The 15,593-nt window shown below is 45.1% G+C and overlaps 1 protein-coding gene across 7 annotated transcripts in view; it reads right to left on the bottom strand.

Moving 5' to 3' along the window:
* Positions 1-15,593, bottom strand: part of AMBRA1 (autophagy and beclin 1 regulator 1) — a 175,419-nt gene that overhangs the window by 85,970 nt on the left and 73,856 nt on the right. For all 7 annotated transcript variants that reach the window (XM_051964139.1, XM_051964138.1, XM_051964135.1 and 4 more), the window contains 2 exons: positions 4,501-4,581; positions 3,753-3,853 (listed from right to left, as the gene is read on the bottom strand). In XM_051964139.1, coding sequence (XP_051820099.1) covers positions 3,753-3,853; positions 4,501-4,581 — 182 coding nt within the window. The remainder of the gene's footprint in view (positions 1-3,752; positions 3,854-4,500; positions 4,582-15,593) is intronic.

Consider the following 15,593-nt stretch of genomic DNA (forward strand, 5'->3'; position numbering starts at 1 on the left):
ATTAGATACTCTCCAGGGTCCCCTCCAGCCCTTGACTCCAGAATTCTGTGCTCCCACTCAACACTTGTGGAGTGACTAATAGAGAAGAGCAAAGGAGCCCTGCCAACTCCATAAGCAGGCAGGGAGCAATCACAACCAGCACTTTTCAAAGAATCAAGAAGAAATTCCCTGAGAGACAGCCACCTTTAATAAGGGAAAGAAGAAAAAGTTTATTAACAAGATCTGGGGGATCTAATACTTTCTATAAGAAGCCTAAGAAAAAAACAGAGCATCTTAGCTTAAAAATAAAAGCCTACACCTCAAACTTCTTTCTTAACAAAGTCTCCTAAGAACAGCCAGAGTCCAAGAACTGGTGACGTGAAGAGCTAGGGAGCCGAGAGAACCAACAAGAGAGCTTTTAATGACAAATCCCAACTAAGAGACTGGGGAGCTGGGAGGCAGGGAGAAAGCTGGGGTCTCCAGGAAAGAAGCTGCACTTGCTGGTTTCCAGGGCAACCAGAGCAGCCCCTTATCTCTTTCACTTTTATCCCTGCAGCAGAAGTGAAAGGTAATTGGTTTAATTATTAAAGCAGTACCAGCTAGTGTCACTATCACTAATTGTCCATTTATCCGAGTTTTATAAACAGTCACTTTAATTGACACTTAGCTGGAACATGCCATTTGGGCTTCATTCGCTCAGCCCCTGGATTGAGACTCTGAAGGGCAAGTGTTCCTAGGGTTCTCGATCTGCCTCGGAAGGTGCCTCAGGTATCTGAACACAAGGGCTGAAACCTTGCTTGCTACCATGCACTTCACATTTAGGTATGTCTCACAGAGAGCGGGCAATAGCATGCATTATGGTGGGACGGAGGTTGTGACCCCAGTCTACTTTGGAAAGGGGACATCTAGTTCACCAAACACAGCCCCAGACGGCAAGATGAGGAACTCTCCAAAAACTGACATCGCCCTGTTGTCAGACCCTCCTATCCACTAAGCTAAGACTCCAAGGCACTCAGCAATGATGTTATTGCAACTAAGTCACATTTTTAAAAGTGGAGAGGAGGGAAAGGGACAAGGTGGGAGGGGAGAGACGCTCTCGGTAAAAAGGGCGGGTCTGCTTTACCCCCACCAACCAGTAACCAAGATGCCTCCTGGGCCCAGAGCCACTTCTGAACCAAGCAGACCCTACTGACCTGGAACCAGGAGCTAGTGAGCCCCAATACCCGCCTTATCCATTTTAATCAAAGGAAAAACTAAAATGCATCAGGCCTCCATCTGCTGGGGCAGATGCTCATAAAGATAATAGGGGCAGATAAATAAAACTGGCCCCCAGGCCCCTGACCCTCCGAAGAAAAATCTTCTGTTCTCTGTTTTCCCATTAATTAGCCAGGCTGTTAAATACTCAGCTTCTCCTGCAACTGGACGAGGGCCACACTCTGGCCAAAGCAAACACTTCCCCCTCCCCCCCCATCTGACTCCCTAGGCTCCTCCTTCCCTGGGGCACCTTCCTGATGCCCGAGTAATGCTTCCTCCGGGCCAGCAAAACCACAGCTGTCACTCACACCTTTGGTGTGGATTCTGACCGTCCAGTGAAGAGCGGACTGGGCCACAGCCAGGGGACGGGGGCTCTAGGCCCAGCTGGGAGGGCAGGGAGGTGGGCAAGCAGCCATGACATTAGGCACCTGTGGGAATGAACAAGCTCCTCCACCCAAACCCCAGGCTCGCTCTCCATAAGGTGGGGAGGGTCTGCTGCCTTTCCATTCTAATTGCTTTGGTCTCTGTATGCCAGCGGGCTGTACCCGAAGCCACAGAGACCAGGATCTGGAGCTTTCCATAAACCTGCCCATTGGGGAAAACCTCCAAGAGGGAGCATGAACAAACTCCTGACCAGTTACTTCTCTGGCGGGCCCGACTTCCCAGCTCCACTTGAGCCTGGAACCTGCCCACTCATCCTCTGCTGCTCGTCGCCAGGCTGGAGCCCTTGGCTGCCTCTCCGGCACAACAGGAGCCACAGGGGCCTCCTCCCCGGCACAGCCCTGCCCAAAGAGCAGCCTCCAGAAGCTCGCCCCAAACCCAGGACTGGAGGAGTAGGTGACACAGCTCAAAGGCCAATTTTCCTTCCAAAGGAAGCCACTGGCGCAGCAGCTTCCTGAATAAAAGTAATCAGAAGCCAAGCTCTGGCAAGCTGGGAAGAGACTGGGATGGCCAAAGATCCGCAGGAAAGGCTCAGCAGCCGAGGGGCAGGGAGGCTACAGCTAGGTACCACGAGAGGGAGAGAAAAGCTACAGCCCCTGGGGAAAATGGCAGGTCCTCTCAGCCCCAGAAGGATCCGTGTGACCCGGGCCACTTTTGAAGAAATGAGAGGTGAGGAAGGAGAGCCCGCGCTGATGTGGAAGTCTGGGAGGTTAAGAAGGAGACAGGGAAGCTCAGGAGACAATGTCTATAGAGAGAACGGGGGGGACCCGCTCATCTGTGCCAGGGCCGGTGACCAGGCCTCCTGTCCCGGGCCCACCTAAGCTGCGCCACTGAAGGAGGCCTGCCCGGGCTCAGCAGCTGCAGCCATCTGTAGGGGAAGCACCATCCCTGCATCCTGAGCCGCACAGAGCAGTGTTCAAATAGGAAAACGGGGCTAATTTCTGTCAGACCCCTGGGGGTGGAGGAGGAGATCAGGAAATGGGGAAAGGAGTCATTGGAGGCGAGCAGGGGAGAAAACCAACAAGCAGCTGCTCCGAAAAGCTAAATGCCAAGGAAATATAGATTTGCCCAGAGTGGAGGAGCAGGAGGTGCTGTGTGGGGTGGTGAAGGCAGATGTCTGGAACAAAGCAGGGTGGAGGGGAGCTCTGCTGGGTTGCCTGGCAGCAAGTGACTATCTTCCAACAAGGAGTTCCACGTGCCATCCACCAAACCACACACGACTAAGTGGCCAGGAGGGACTCAGCGGCCTAGGCTCCGTTCCCAACCACCAACCGGGGAAACCAGAAGCTAGGGCATGTGCCCTGATGGCATGTTCTGAAGCCTGGAACTGGACACTGAGGTCTCCCAGAGGAGAAGGGAGGAGCGCTGCTCGGAGCCTTGGCAGGAACCTCCTCAGTTTCTCTGTTTGTATCCAGAACCCCAAAAGAACCCGCTGATGAAGAGCAGGCTCTGGGGCCTCACAAGAGAGCCCCCCCGGGGCCATTCCCCTTGGGCCACAGACTGCCCCTCATGAACTGCCGAAGGAGACAGGTCAGTAAGCTACTTACATCTCCCAGTCCTCTTTAAGTTTTGCTCAACCCACTTTTTGCCATGTGAAGCCAGCCAAGCTGGCACCGAGGAGCTCTGGTCCCTCTTCCCACCCCCTGCCTTGGAGGATTCCAAGGCTCTTGGAAGCAGCATATGCTGGCAGTGCCAGAGGCTTGGAGAGGTGTGCGTTAAGCTCCTAATTGAATCACAGGATCTGCCTCGTGAGTCTCTCACCAACCATAACATGAACAAGACACCTTCTCCTTCCCTCAGAATCACTAAGACCCTCATCTCTACGTTATGAAACAGCTGGCTTCAACTGAAGGCGCTGGAAAGGTAGGCAGAAGGGGACTTTTAAATGCGTCAAATACTAGGTTTTGTTCCTCAGTAGTCTCTTCAACGCCAAAAAGAAGTTAAGAAATCCTTGAATAGCATTTTCAGGTAAACTGCAAGACAAAGAGCTGAGAAGCCTTCACTATTACCCACAGGCCGTCAACACAGCTGTGGAAAAAAGGAAACTTTCCCAAGTCATGAAGGAATCATTTTCTTACCTGCCAGGACTCTATTAACAGAGGAATGAGTGGCCAAGCCAGGCTGTCCTCGTTCGTGGAAAATCCCAGCATAAGGCAAGTACTCGGGCAGCAAGAAACGCCTACGAAGAGAAGTCAGCACATTAAAAGGTCTACCTTGGACTGATCACTATAGAGCAAGTGGGATACGCACGGACTCCCCCAGCAATCCCAAAGGTCAAAGGGCCTGGGGACCTAACGCCAGGCTCCCCAAAGCAGCCAAACCTTCTCAAGGCCCTCAAGGCGATGACAATGACAGCAATTCACAATGATTTAACATTGGAACATTTACAAAGCACTTTGCATACACTATCTAATTAATTTTCTATGATATCTCAGTTTCTTTTCTGCTTTTTGTAGATGAAAAAATTTTAGGCCTGTGCAAGCCTCTCCTTGTATTCTCTAAATCATCTTTAATTAAAGCATCCTATAAATCTCCTGTCAATTCTCAAGATGGCAGCCAGCTGTTCACCAAAGCGAAATCCCAGTTCATCCCTTCCAGTCTTTTTTACCCATTTTATGGATGGATTGGAAAACGGCAAAAAAAAAAAAAAGAAAAAAGAAAAAAAAGTGACTGGCTCAAGGTGACAAGGAAAGTGCATGGAAAAGAGGGGATGAAAGTCTAGATCTGTGAAATCCTTCTTGTGGGCTCTTCCCCTACTTCCTCTGTCACTTGGTTACAGTGCAGGAGTCAGAAATGAACTTTAACATTTGTCTGCATGACGCTTACCTGGGGACAAAGCGTCCAAGTGAAGGGGCGGACATTCTTGCATTACGTGGTGCTCGGTGCCTGGATCTGTCTCCATTGTCCCTGAAAGAGGGAAAAAACAATATATTAAAGGACTCACTCAAATTATGTCACCCTTCAGGCCAAAAAGCAAGGATCTGGACATCTAGCCCTTCTACACAGGAGAAGACTCCACGGTTACGATCTGCTCGTGCCCTCTCTACACATGAACCCGACAAACTTAGGATTTCCAAGTAGTTTACTTAGGAGACTTTCAAGCCTTAGCAACAACTTTCATTAAAACAATACGCATTATTAAACCATTAAATTTATCATTTAAACCATCTTAGAACAAAATAGAAGAGCAGGAAGAGGAGAGGTTCTCCCGCATCTTTGTCCAGTGCCAATTCGGAGTCAAGTATGGGGCCTCCAGGGAATTCGAATGGAACAGATTTCTTTTCCTGGATTAAATCAGGCAAAGTGATTTCAGTGTCAAGGACTCTTGAAAGGAGAAAAATTATCTCATCAATTTCTACTTAAAATGTGATGCCCTCTCGGGATTCACTTGAGTCCATGAAATGGATGGGAATAAAAATGGTGCAAAGAAGATAGAAATTCATTCTTGCACAGAAGGAAGTGGCCAACAGGAGATCTTAAGACTACCACAAAATGTAATGCTAACCCAGATCATTTAGACCCGAGGGAGAAAGAAGACAAAAGCTTAGAGTTGTTTTTGGAAGACCACTGGCTACTTTTTGTCTCCCTTACTAAGAAGGGCCGGGTTTACAGCTGGGAACTGCCAAATGCTGTTCCCACTGCAGCATGTTAAGAGAAATGAGGGATGGTCTGAGTGAAGGGAGGAGACATAACATGTTGTCCATGAATCATGGAATGGACAAGAGCCAGAACCCCAAAGATGGTTTTGTGTTTTCTTCTAATGAAAGACCCAAAGCAAAGGGGTCTAGCTGGACTGCAGAGTTTATCAGGGGCCTACCCAGCTTCAGAGAATGACAAGAGTCTTTCTGAAGAAGGTGGACCAACCCAAGTTCTAAATTCCTTACTCTTAGTTAGACCAGTAAGATTCTGCTACAGCTGACCTAGGACCAGAATTAAATCTCCTCTTAGCTTCTGAGAGTCCCCAGGGGAGATTTAGAAGCCTAAAAGAAAGACCATCTTGGCTCTTTTTGTGGGTAGAGTGCAGCCATTGTAGCCCATGAATGGTCAAGGCACTGAAGGCCTCTGTATTAACCAATCTGGGTGTTAGTAGGTCATCTTGGCTTCTCAAACACACAGCACTGCTCTTTCTCTCTGACCTTTCAGTCCCATAGACAGAAAGCAGAAGGGACCAGGAAGCCACAGGGGAAGCAGAAAGTACCTCATAGAACTACAGAGAAACAGTGCCAAGCCAACCGTCTTATCCAGCTGCTCCCTGAGACAGGATCTGTTTTCTCATAATTGTATTTTAAAGCCTATTAACAAAATCTGCTGGACAATTTCCTTCTGGAAAGACCAGAGTAAAGACCATAATCTGCATTCCTTTAAGTCTCAAACTTACTAATGAGGAAATATCTGTGCTAGCAGAGTTCCATGGAGCAGCAAGAGAAGTCAGCGCTTCAGGTTCACTGCCTGACAGAATGACACCATTCTGATGGACAGGTTAAAAGCTGTAAGTAAACATTTCAATCTTGCAAAGAGAATCTCAGATTCCTGCGTTAAGAAGAGCTCAGGTGGGTGGGTCTGGGTTTCCTTTCACAAATCAGTCAAGGGAAGAATTTCTAGATCTCAAAATAAGAAGACCTTTTAGAGACGATCACAACCTTTTGATCTCTCTTTCTGGGGATACAAAGAATGCTGTAGTTATTTTCTATTTGTTCCTAGCAAGAACAAAGAAGTAGTCACCAAATAAATGTCAGCTCTTGCTCTTAAATCCATTTTCTTACCACAGCCTATAAGAAATCCTATAAGATATTCAAAGATGATCAGCACAGTTCAGAAGAGAAAAGCCAAAGAACTTTTAGGCAGCATCCTTGCTCTATCAATGTTTGTATACACAAAGCCAAAAAAAAAAAAAAAAAACCCATTATCTTTTGGTATTTCTCCTTCAGAAAAGAATATATAACACCAGCATATTGTAGCCGCTTGGTGACTTGGGATTCCAAGAGGAACACTGCTTCAAAAAAAGAAAAAAATGCTAATGATCCCAATAATGATAATTGGCTCGAGGGCACAAGAAGTATCATAGCCTGAAGGCTAAAGCAAAATCAATAAGCAGAGGGTAATAAGAAAACAGCAATGAATCAAGTGGATGGAGCTGACTGGTGGCTGCCCAAAACGTCAATGTTTCTCCCTAGGCTTATTTGGTGATTTTATTAATAATGGGGAAGGAAAAGATTAATGGCATTTTAATGAAATGAAGAGAAGATTTCAAATTAGGAAGTGACTGAGAATTTTTAAAGAATGAAAAATCACAGCAATAAATAGTGATCATATCAAACATACACTATAGGAAATAGATACCGTATCATAAAGTAGGATAAGAATTTAGAGTTTGGGGGGCCACGGTTCAAATTCATCTACTGTTTCTCTTTGTATGACCACGGACAAGACACTTCAATTTCCCTGAGCCTCAGTTTCTCTCTCCATAGAACGATCCCTTGGGACTCTTCCAGCTTTACTACGTCTATGTTGTGTAATATAGTTGGGAAAAGCAATGAAGTCATTCCTGGAAAAATAAATTTTAAAAAAAGCCCAAACACTGATTGTTCAAGAAGGTTCCTAAATGCAATCTTGACAAAGAGAGCCATATTCAATCAATAAGCATTTATTAGTCACTTGTCTTGTGCCAGGCACTGTGCTAGGGGCAAGAAGACAGAATAGGCCCAGTCCATTTGTGAGGTTATCTGTTCTCTCTGGAGAGACAACAGATTTATAAATATAAAAAAGTCAATTCAAAAAGATGCAAGGCAGAGAACATTAACCCTCATGGTGATCAGGAAAGGACGTATACCCCTTTAAGCTGCACTTTCAAAACCAAGAAGCTTGGGAAAAGGCCCAGAGATAGAAATTGTAGCCCAAGTATGAGGAGCAATGACAAAGGATGTAATGGTACCCAAGCTTGGGGGAAGAATGATACACAGGCAGAATGGGCCCAGACTATCAAGGACATTCAACGTGAGGAAAGCAGGTAGTTATTTCCTAGGGATAACTGAAGCTCAGAGGCTGGAGGAACAGGGAAGGGCATGATCAAGCCTGTACTTTGGGATGGATAAAAGACAGGCTGAGGGGCAGCTAGATGGTGCAGTAGATAGAGCACCAGCCCTGAAGTCAGGAGGACGAGTTCAAATCTGGCCTCAGACACTTAACACTTCCTAGCTATGGGACCCTGGGCAAGTCACTTAACCCCAATTGGTTTCCAGGTTGGAGATATGAGAACCCCAAGTCAAGGAGACAATGAAGAACCTATCAGCACCACCATTTAGGTAAACAGTGTTGAGGTCTGAGCAAGAGAGAAGGGGTATGGCTCCAGTGACATTATAAAATTCAAAATGGGCAAATCTGGCACCTAAAACTGGATCTGTGAGGCAAAGAATGGTGGTACCACTGAAAGAAATGGGAAATTTCAGAAGAGGACTGGGTAGGAAATCAGGAGCTCGGTGCTGGACACATTCACGTTGAGAAGCCTACGGTAAGTCTGGTTTGAAATGTCTGAGAGTTCATGGGACCAGAGCTCTGGAGGTCCACTGGGGCTAGACACACGTCTTATAATCTCAGAACTAAGAGGTAAAATGTACAGAGAAAGGGGCCAAGACCAGAATCTTCAAGCATACCCAGGGGACATTCTTGAGCAAAGACTAAGAGGAAGCTAAATGGGGAGAAAAGAACCCAAAATGACGACTATCACAGAAACTCAGCCAGAAAGAAGAGTTGAGAAGGAAAAAGACTAACAAAAGATCAGAAGATATTGCAGATCACTGGCAGGTCTGGCAAGGGCAAGTAATGAAGTCAAAATCCAGGTGGCCAGCCCGCAAGCATTTAGTAAGTGTTTACTTGACACCACATTAAACCCTTGGAATAAAGACAGAGGAGCAAACAGTCTAATGGGTCAGATAAATCAGAAGATCTATACTGTATAAATGGGAGACAATCCCTGGGGTAGAGAAGAGTGAGCATTTGAGTGTAGTCTTGAAGAAAGCCAGAAAAATTACAAGGTGAAGGTGAAGAAAACCCTACCAGGCATGGAGAACCATTAACCCTTGAAGGAGGGCAACAGAGAGGCTATGGAGGTGTGAGGAAGGGCAGGTAAGAACAGAGAAAGGACAAGAGAGTAAAAAAAGTCCCAAGGGGCCAGGGTGTGAAGGGCTCCACTTCAGATCTGATTCTGGAGGTAACTGGGAGGAGGGGAGTTTATGGAATAGGAAAGGTGACACAATCCTACCTGAAGTTTAGGAACCCTGAGTGAGCAGCTGAGAGGAGGCAGCAGTGGAGAAGAAAGAGAGTTGAGGAAAGGAGACCAAGCAGCAGATTGGCGCAATCATGCCTGCCTGAGGCACCAGGAGTCGGGCCCCAGAATGGCAGCCATGTGATCAGGGAGAAGGGCACACACATCACAAAAGAGCACACAGCTGATTGGATCTGTGGAGTGAAAGGGAGGGCGAGCTGAGGGTGACACAGCGATGTCAAGTCTAGATTTCTGGAGGGACAGTTCGTAGCCTTCAGTCACAGGAAGATGCAGAAAAGGGGAGGATTTGAAGGGGAAAATAAGGAGTTGTGTTTTTTTGATTCAAAGATGGGCCCTCCAATTCAATATGTCTAAAAGGCAGCTGGAAATTGGAGACCAGGACTCAGGAAATGGTTGGGACTAGGCCTACACAGCCGATCACTGAACCCTGGGAGCAGGAGGGTGGGCTCTCTAAGTAACAACAGTAAGTGATTTGTTAAGGATCACACAGTTAGTCAAGTTCTGAAGTCACATTTGAACTCAGGACTTTCTGATTCCCAGCAAGACAATCTAAAAGGAGGTCAGAATGAAGATCCGAAAGCCTAAAGGTAAAAGTTAGAAGAGGAAGGAGGAAAAACTCTTTGGGCCTTAAATATCAGCTGGTGGAACCTCAGTCCATGGAAGAAGTAGACAACCCAGCACTCATGAAGTGCAATCTACCTCCTCAGCACTGTGCTGAACTGCCCTCTACGACTCCCTGTGGGAATTTCACATTGAATGAAGTGCTGGAGATGAAGCATAAACGGGAGATGGGTAGTGATGATAAGAATGGATCATATAGGTGTGGGAAGGGCAGCTGTATAGGGGGGACAAGGAGGGGGATTTGGACATGACCTGCAAGAACAGGTAAAAAAGACAGCATGCCTAGAAAACTGTTGAGTGGGAAAGCAGCCCAGTAAGGAGTCTCTCTGCAATACGTTATGAGAGCTCTGGGGAAGGGGAGGAAGAAATGAAGATAGCTGAAGAGTAAGAAGGGACTTCCTAAGCAGGAAAAGCTATGGAGAGACCACCAGCTGGAAGGAAATAGAGAAAATGAAAGTGCCCAAGCTAGATGTGGAACAGAATAAACTGCTGGAGGGCTCTTCCACTGAACAGCCAAGAGTCATAGTAACATGAGCCTCAGCAGTCTTACTGTGATCCCTTCTCAAAAGAAACTTCTTCAGGGAAATACCGGAGAAATCCTCCCCGGTTTCCGAGGAAAGGCTGCCATGAGCCAGCAGGAGAGAAGTTGGCTGGGTTATTAATGACTTTCCTGGGTATGGAACCGCGCACAACTCTGATTACCTCTCAGAGGGACATTTGGGAAGGGAAGGGGGACAACAATAAAAAGCCTTTATGAGACAAAAACCACCCTTCAAACAATCAAGAACCCAAGACAAGTGCCCGAGTCCAAGAAGATTCATCTCCAAAACAAGAGAAAACCCAGCAGCCGCTCTCTTGCTCAAGTTTGGGATTAATTGCCTCCGAGAGAGGCTGTAATTTAAAGGAATGAGGAAATAAATCTCTGCCTCAGCCCACTGCCTGTGTCCTGACCAGACAGTCAGGTGCTTGCTCCTCCTGGATAACAAAGAGCTCTAAGCTTGAACCTCGGTAAAAAAGCGAGTTGAGTGGAATAAAAAGCTGAAAACACATAGTTGAAAATGTGGAAAATCAATCCATTCTTAATAAAGAAATTAAAAAAAAAATCCCCATCTCAACTACCTTTCTGTCCAGCTCTGGGTCAAGAGTCCTGGCCGTTCCCAGACCCAGACTCAGACTCAGACTTCTAACAGCAACAACCCCTTTCACTCTCCCAAATTAAATGGCACCAAAGGCCTTGGAGGAGTACCTCCTATAAGGCTTCCTTTTCTTTAACAGCTCAACTAGAGGAAGCTCCCCCAGAACAGAAGAAGTTCTTATGAACCACTTTAGGCAGAGGACAAAAGCAACTATTTACAAATTGGTCCCCCCAGTCACTTTTCCTTTTACCAGCATAAATTATGCAATAGTTTAAGCTCTTAGTACTCTCTTCCTGTTAAAAAAACAAATTCTCTTTGAGTGATTATTTCCTAATTTGGGGAGGGGAGAGGAATGGAAGGAAATCTAGTCTTTCTTTTCTTCTATTTTCAACTTCCTCATCCCACCCCTTCTTTCCCTAATGAACCATGTTCTTATGGTCATGGTGCGCGAGAGGAAGGTACTTTTCTAAAGCTGCCAACACCAGGCAGAAAATCCCTAATGAAACAATGGGATTCTGTACACTTGCTATTCCTCAGCCATTTTTCAACCAGGTAACTCCAGAACCACAAGAAGCACCTCTGTAGGAGTGTGCATTTATTTAGTACCCTCCAGATTATCTCATTCTTCACAAAAAATCTAGTAAGGGAGGTGTCACACGATCCCTATTTTACAGATGAAGAAACTGAGGGACAAAGAGGTTCAGCAATTAGCCGCTAAGAGATGGGGCAAGATTTCACTCCAATATCACATTATTTTAACACCTGGGCTAATGGATCAACAAGGTATCTGTTCTAGAAGCCATTTACTTGCTTGTGAGCATCATCAGTTCACTATTAACTCCAGGAAAGGACTGAGGGACATAAGAAAGTGCTTTGTCAGGGTCCCCCTTCTTTCTTTCCCCATCAGTAAGGCTGGAAAGCTTGATTCTCAGCTCCTAGAGATCACTTCCACAGGCTGCCAGCTTGGAAAAACAAGCCAGAGAGAAATGAACAAGAAAGGGGCGGAACATCCACAGAAGATGATGCTCTTGAGAAAAGCTTTTGTACTTAAGACTGAACCTAAACAAAAAAAATCAATGTGGGTGGGATGGTCCAGAAAGGGGGATGGCAGGTTGTCTCCCTCCCTCCTACTTCCAGCACAGGATGCGAACCCCACAGTCACTCAGCACATGTGGTGGCTGGGACACAGATAACACTGAAAATAGTTTTCGTCAAAGGCCCCGTTACACTCCAGGCTCTCAAGAGCTCCTGGTAAGGACACTAAAGGATGAAAAGGGAATCCTGATTGATTAGGCTGCTTCTCTCTGAAAGTATTTAGACAAAAAAAAAAATTATGGAAAAAAGTTTTATAGAAAAAAGAATTAACCAATAACTCTCTAAAAATTCAGAGAGGACCAACTCTTCTTGCCTTTTGTGAGTAGCCACTCACTTATCAGAGGCGACTGTCCTGCCTATGTCATCAAGTAAGAAAAGTGTTCTGAACCCTAGAGATTCAGGAGAACAATAAAAGAGCTGGGACAAGTGACATATTACAATGCAGAGTCTATCAATTAAATAAGGATATGCACTCTGTTAGGAGATTTAGCTCTGGGATCACAAGGCAAAGACTATTATTACTACAATCTTAAGTTTTAAAAATACTGATTCAGCTACCTTAACATTTTATATGTATCTTATATTTTGTCTTAAATATTCTCTCATTTTATCATCATAACACACTTGAGAGATAGACACTGTTATGAGCCTACTTTACAGATGAGGAAACTGAGACAAGCAAAGATTTAAGTGACTTGCTCAGAATCACATAGCAATTAAGCACGTGAAGTTGGAGTCAAACTCAGGACTCCCTGACTCAAGGTCCAGAGCTTACTGCATTGTACCACCCAACTCCACAATCAGGAATCCCACATTTCAGGCCCACCTGCTCCTGCCATTGATGAGCTCCCTCTGGAGGTTGCCTTTTATGCCAAGGAGCAGATCTGCCTTCATTCTCCTCCTCAACTCTGTTCTTGGTCTTCAGATTGCCTCCAAACTTCATTGAGATTGTCCTGCCCCATTAAACGTAACCTACCCAATGGGGAACTAGTCTCAAAGATCCAGCAATGTCTCTACTGGGCCTGTATCCCAAGAGATCATAAAAGAGAGAAAAGGACCCACATGTGCAAAAATGTTTGTGGCAGCCCAGTTTGTTGTGGCAAGAAACTGGAAACTGAGTGGATGCCCATCAATTGGAAAAAGGCTGAATCAATTGTGGTATATGAATGTCATGGAATATTATTGTTCTCTAAGAAATGACCAGCAGGAGGATTTCAGAAAGGCCTAGAGAGACTTATATGAACTGATGCTGAGTGATGTGAGCAGGACCAGGAGATCATTGCACAGGACAAGAAGAAGATTATATGAAGTTCAACTGTGATGGATATGGCTCGTCTTAGCAATTCAGTGATCCAAGGCAATTCCAATAGACTTGAGTCAGAAAGTGCTATCCACATTAAGAGGAAGAACTATGGAGACTGAATGTGGAACAAAACATGGGTCTTTTTTTCCCACCTTTTTGTTTGCCTTTTGTTTTTCCTTTTGGTCTGATGTTTTTTAGAACAACATGACAAACATGGAAATATGTTTAAAAGAAGAGCACATATTAACCTATATTAGATTGCTTGTTGTCTTGAGGAGGGAGAAAAATTTGGAACACCAAGTTTTACGAAAATGAATGTTGAAAACTTTTTACACATATTTGGAAAAATAAAATACTACTGAGAAAAAAAAGCAGCAGACATGGGCTATCTTTTTGCTTAATACAATACCTGTCACATAGTAAGAGTTTAATAAATGCTTAATTCCTTCCTTCTTTGAGACTACCTTGTTACAACATATCTAGAGGATTTCTGGGTAGGAGAAGAGAAAAATCTAAATGGTGCGACTGGAGCAAAAAAAAAAAAAAAGATATTTCAATGGATTAAGAAGATTCATCTCTTAGCTGAAAAGAGATCATATCTCTCCTGGGTAAATACTGTCTCCAAGCAAAAGTACAAAAGTACAAAGCTCAGATCCCACATTCACCATATTAATTAATCAAGCACTTCTGCTATTCTGTACGAGGAGCAGCAGTTAGGTAGCCTAGGGGATAAAGTGCTGCATCTGAAGGAAGGAAGACTCAAGTTCAAATCTGGCTTTAGACACCTAGCAGCTGTGTGACCCTGAAACAAGTCATTTAACCTCTTAACCTCTCTCAGCTTCAGTTTTCTCATCTATAAAATGGGAAAAATAACTTCACCTACTTCTCATGGTTGTTATGATGACAAAATGAAATCCTATTTGTAAAGCACTTTGCGAATCGTACTAGCTGTATTACTGTCATTATGGTGGTGGCTGCTAGTGCTATCACCATTGCTGGCAACTGTTTCCAAAAGCTCAATCTAACTGACAATGGCCTGGTGTATGTACTGGAAGGAGAATACCACCTTTCTCTAATGGCTGCTTTGCAAACTTTAAGATGCTATCTAAATGTCAGCTATCGCCATCTTCTCATCATCATCACCACCACCATCAGTCTATCTGAGAGCCCGCTCAGCAGTGACAAGAGCGAGCTCTTCACTCAGGTGACTCTTAAAGTAGACAACAAAGAAACTTTCTCTATCAGCAGCAGAGGAGGGAAATATGGTAGAAAGTTAATTCTGACTTTGTCATTAGTTTTGGTGCAGCCAGTATTGAAGGGAACGTAAGCAAGAAAGCTAGAATCAGAAAGGGACATAAACTGCTTGTTTCCTCATTGGAAAATAAGGCTAATGGTAGCGCAGATGGGTCAGATGACATGTACCTTGAAGTTCTCCTCCACTCAAAGGGATGACCGAAAAGGGAAAATGGGCAAGATGGCGGGAAGCTTTTTGCATCGTCCTTCCCAGATTCTAGAGACTGTCCTGTGCTAGAGAGAAGAGGGACAACAGTGCTAGCCACCATGCCTCTGCTCCTTCTCTTGCAAGCCTTATGAGACCATAGCTAAAGCCCCACAGAGGATTCCTCCTGAAGCAAATCAAAAACTTGCCTGACCCAAGATCTCAAGTTCTTGGGCTCTGACCAACAAAGAATCTGTACTCTTTCTCCTTCTCATTGCAGATGAGACGAGACAGATGAACAGCAGGCATTCAGGCCAGGAAAACACTCCTGTCTACAGAGCTGCTCGTCCATCTAGATTCCAAAAAGCCAGAACTTAACCTGCTGCTGCCCAGCTTTTGAAGCTGGCCTCCCTACCATATACCAAGGGTCTTCTTCCATAGCAGATTTATCAAAGAACTTAATGGTGTTTCTAGCAAGAGCCTCAAAGATTTTGGACACTAAAGGACTTTACAAAAAAAGCTAAACATTAATATCTTGGGTTTATTATTATTTTTTTTCACAATAACTCATAATCTGTACCGCATTTCTCATTTCAAAGACAAAAGGAGTTGGTAGGAAAAAAAGACAAGATTCACTGGATAAGATCTAGGTGAGGAAGAGATGGGAGGAAAGGGGTGAGCGGGATAGAACCCTGGAGGAAGACAGTTTCAAAAAATTAGGGAAAACAAAGTCAGGCTTGTGATATCATACTGATAGGCAGCTCCTAGGAGGATCATGGGAAAAGAAAAAAAGCTCCCAGGCACTGCTCTGAGCCACACCCCAGGTTTTAGAAGTCTCTCAGCCTCCTCCTTGAACAATTTCCATCACCCCTCCCTCCAGAGAAGAGCAGCAGACAACAGAGGGGGTAATATTCAGCGTTTTCTGGTTTAAACAAAAGCTATATAGAGTAAACTGGTAACAGCCAGCCAACATCACTCCCTACGAGACCTGGACTTGTAGTGCTGCACAGTGACTAATACAAGGGAGCTATTAAAAACAAGATT

Source organism: Antechinus flavipes, chromosome 6 (genome assembly GCF_016432865.1).
Source record: "Antechinus flavipes isolate AdamAnt ecotype Samford, QLD, Australia chromosome 6, AdamAnt_v2, whole genome shotgun sequence".
NCBI classification, from domain to species: Eukaryota; Metazoa; Chordata; class Mammalia; order Dasyuromorphia; family Dasyuridae; genus Antechinus; species Antechinus flavipes.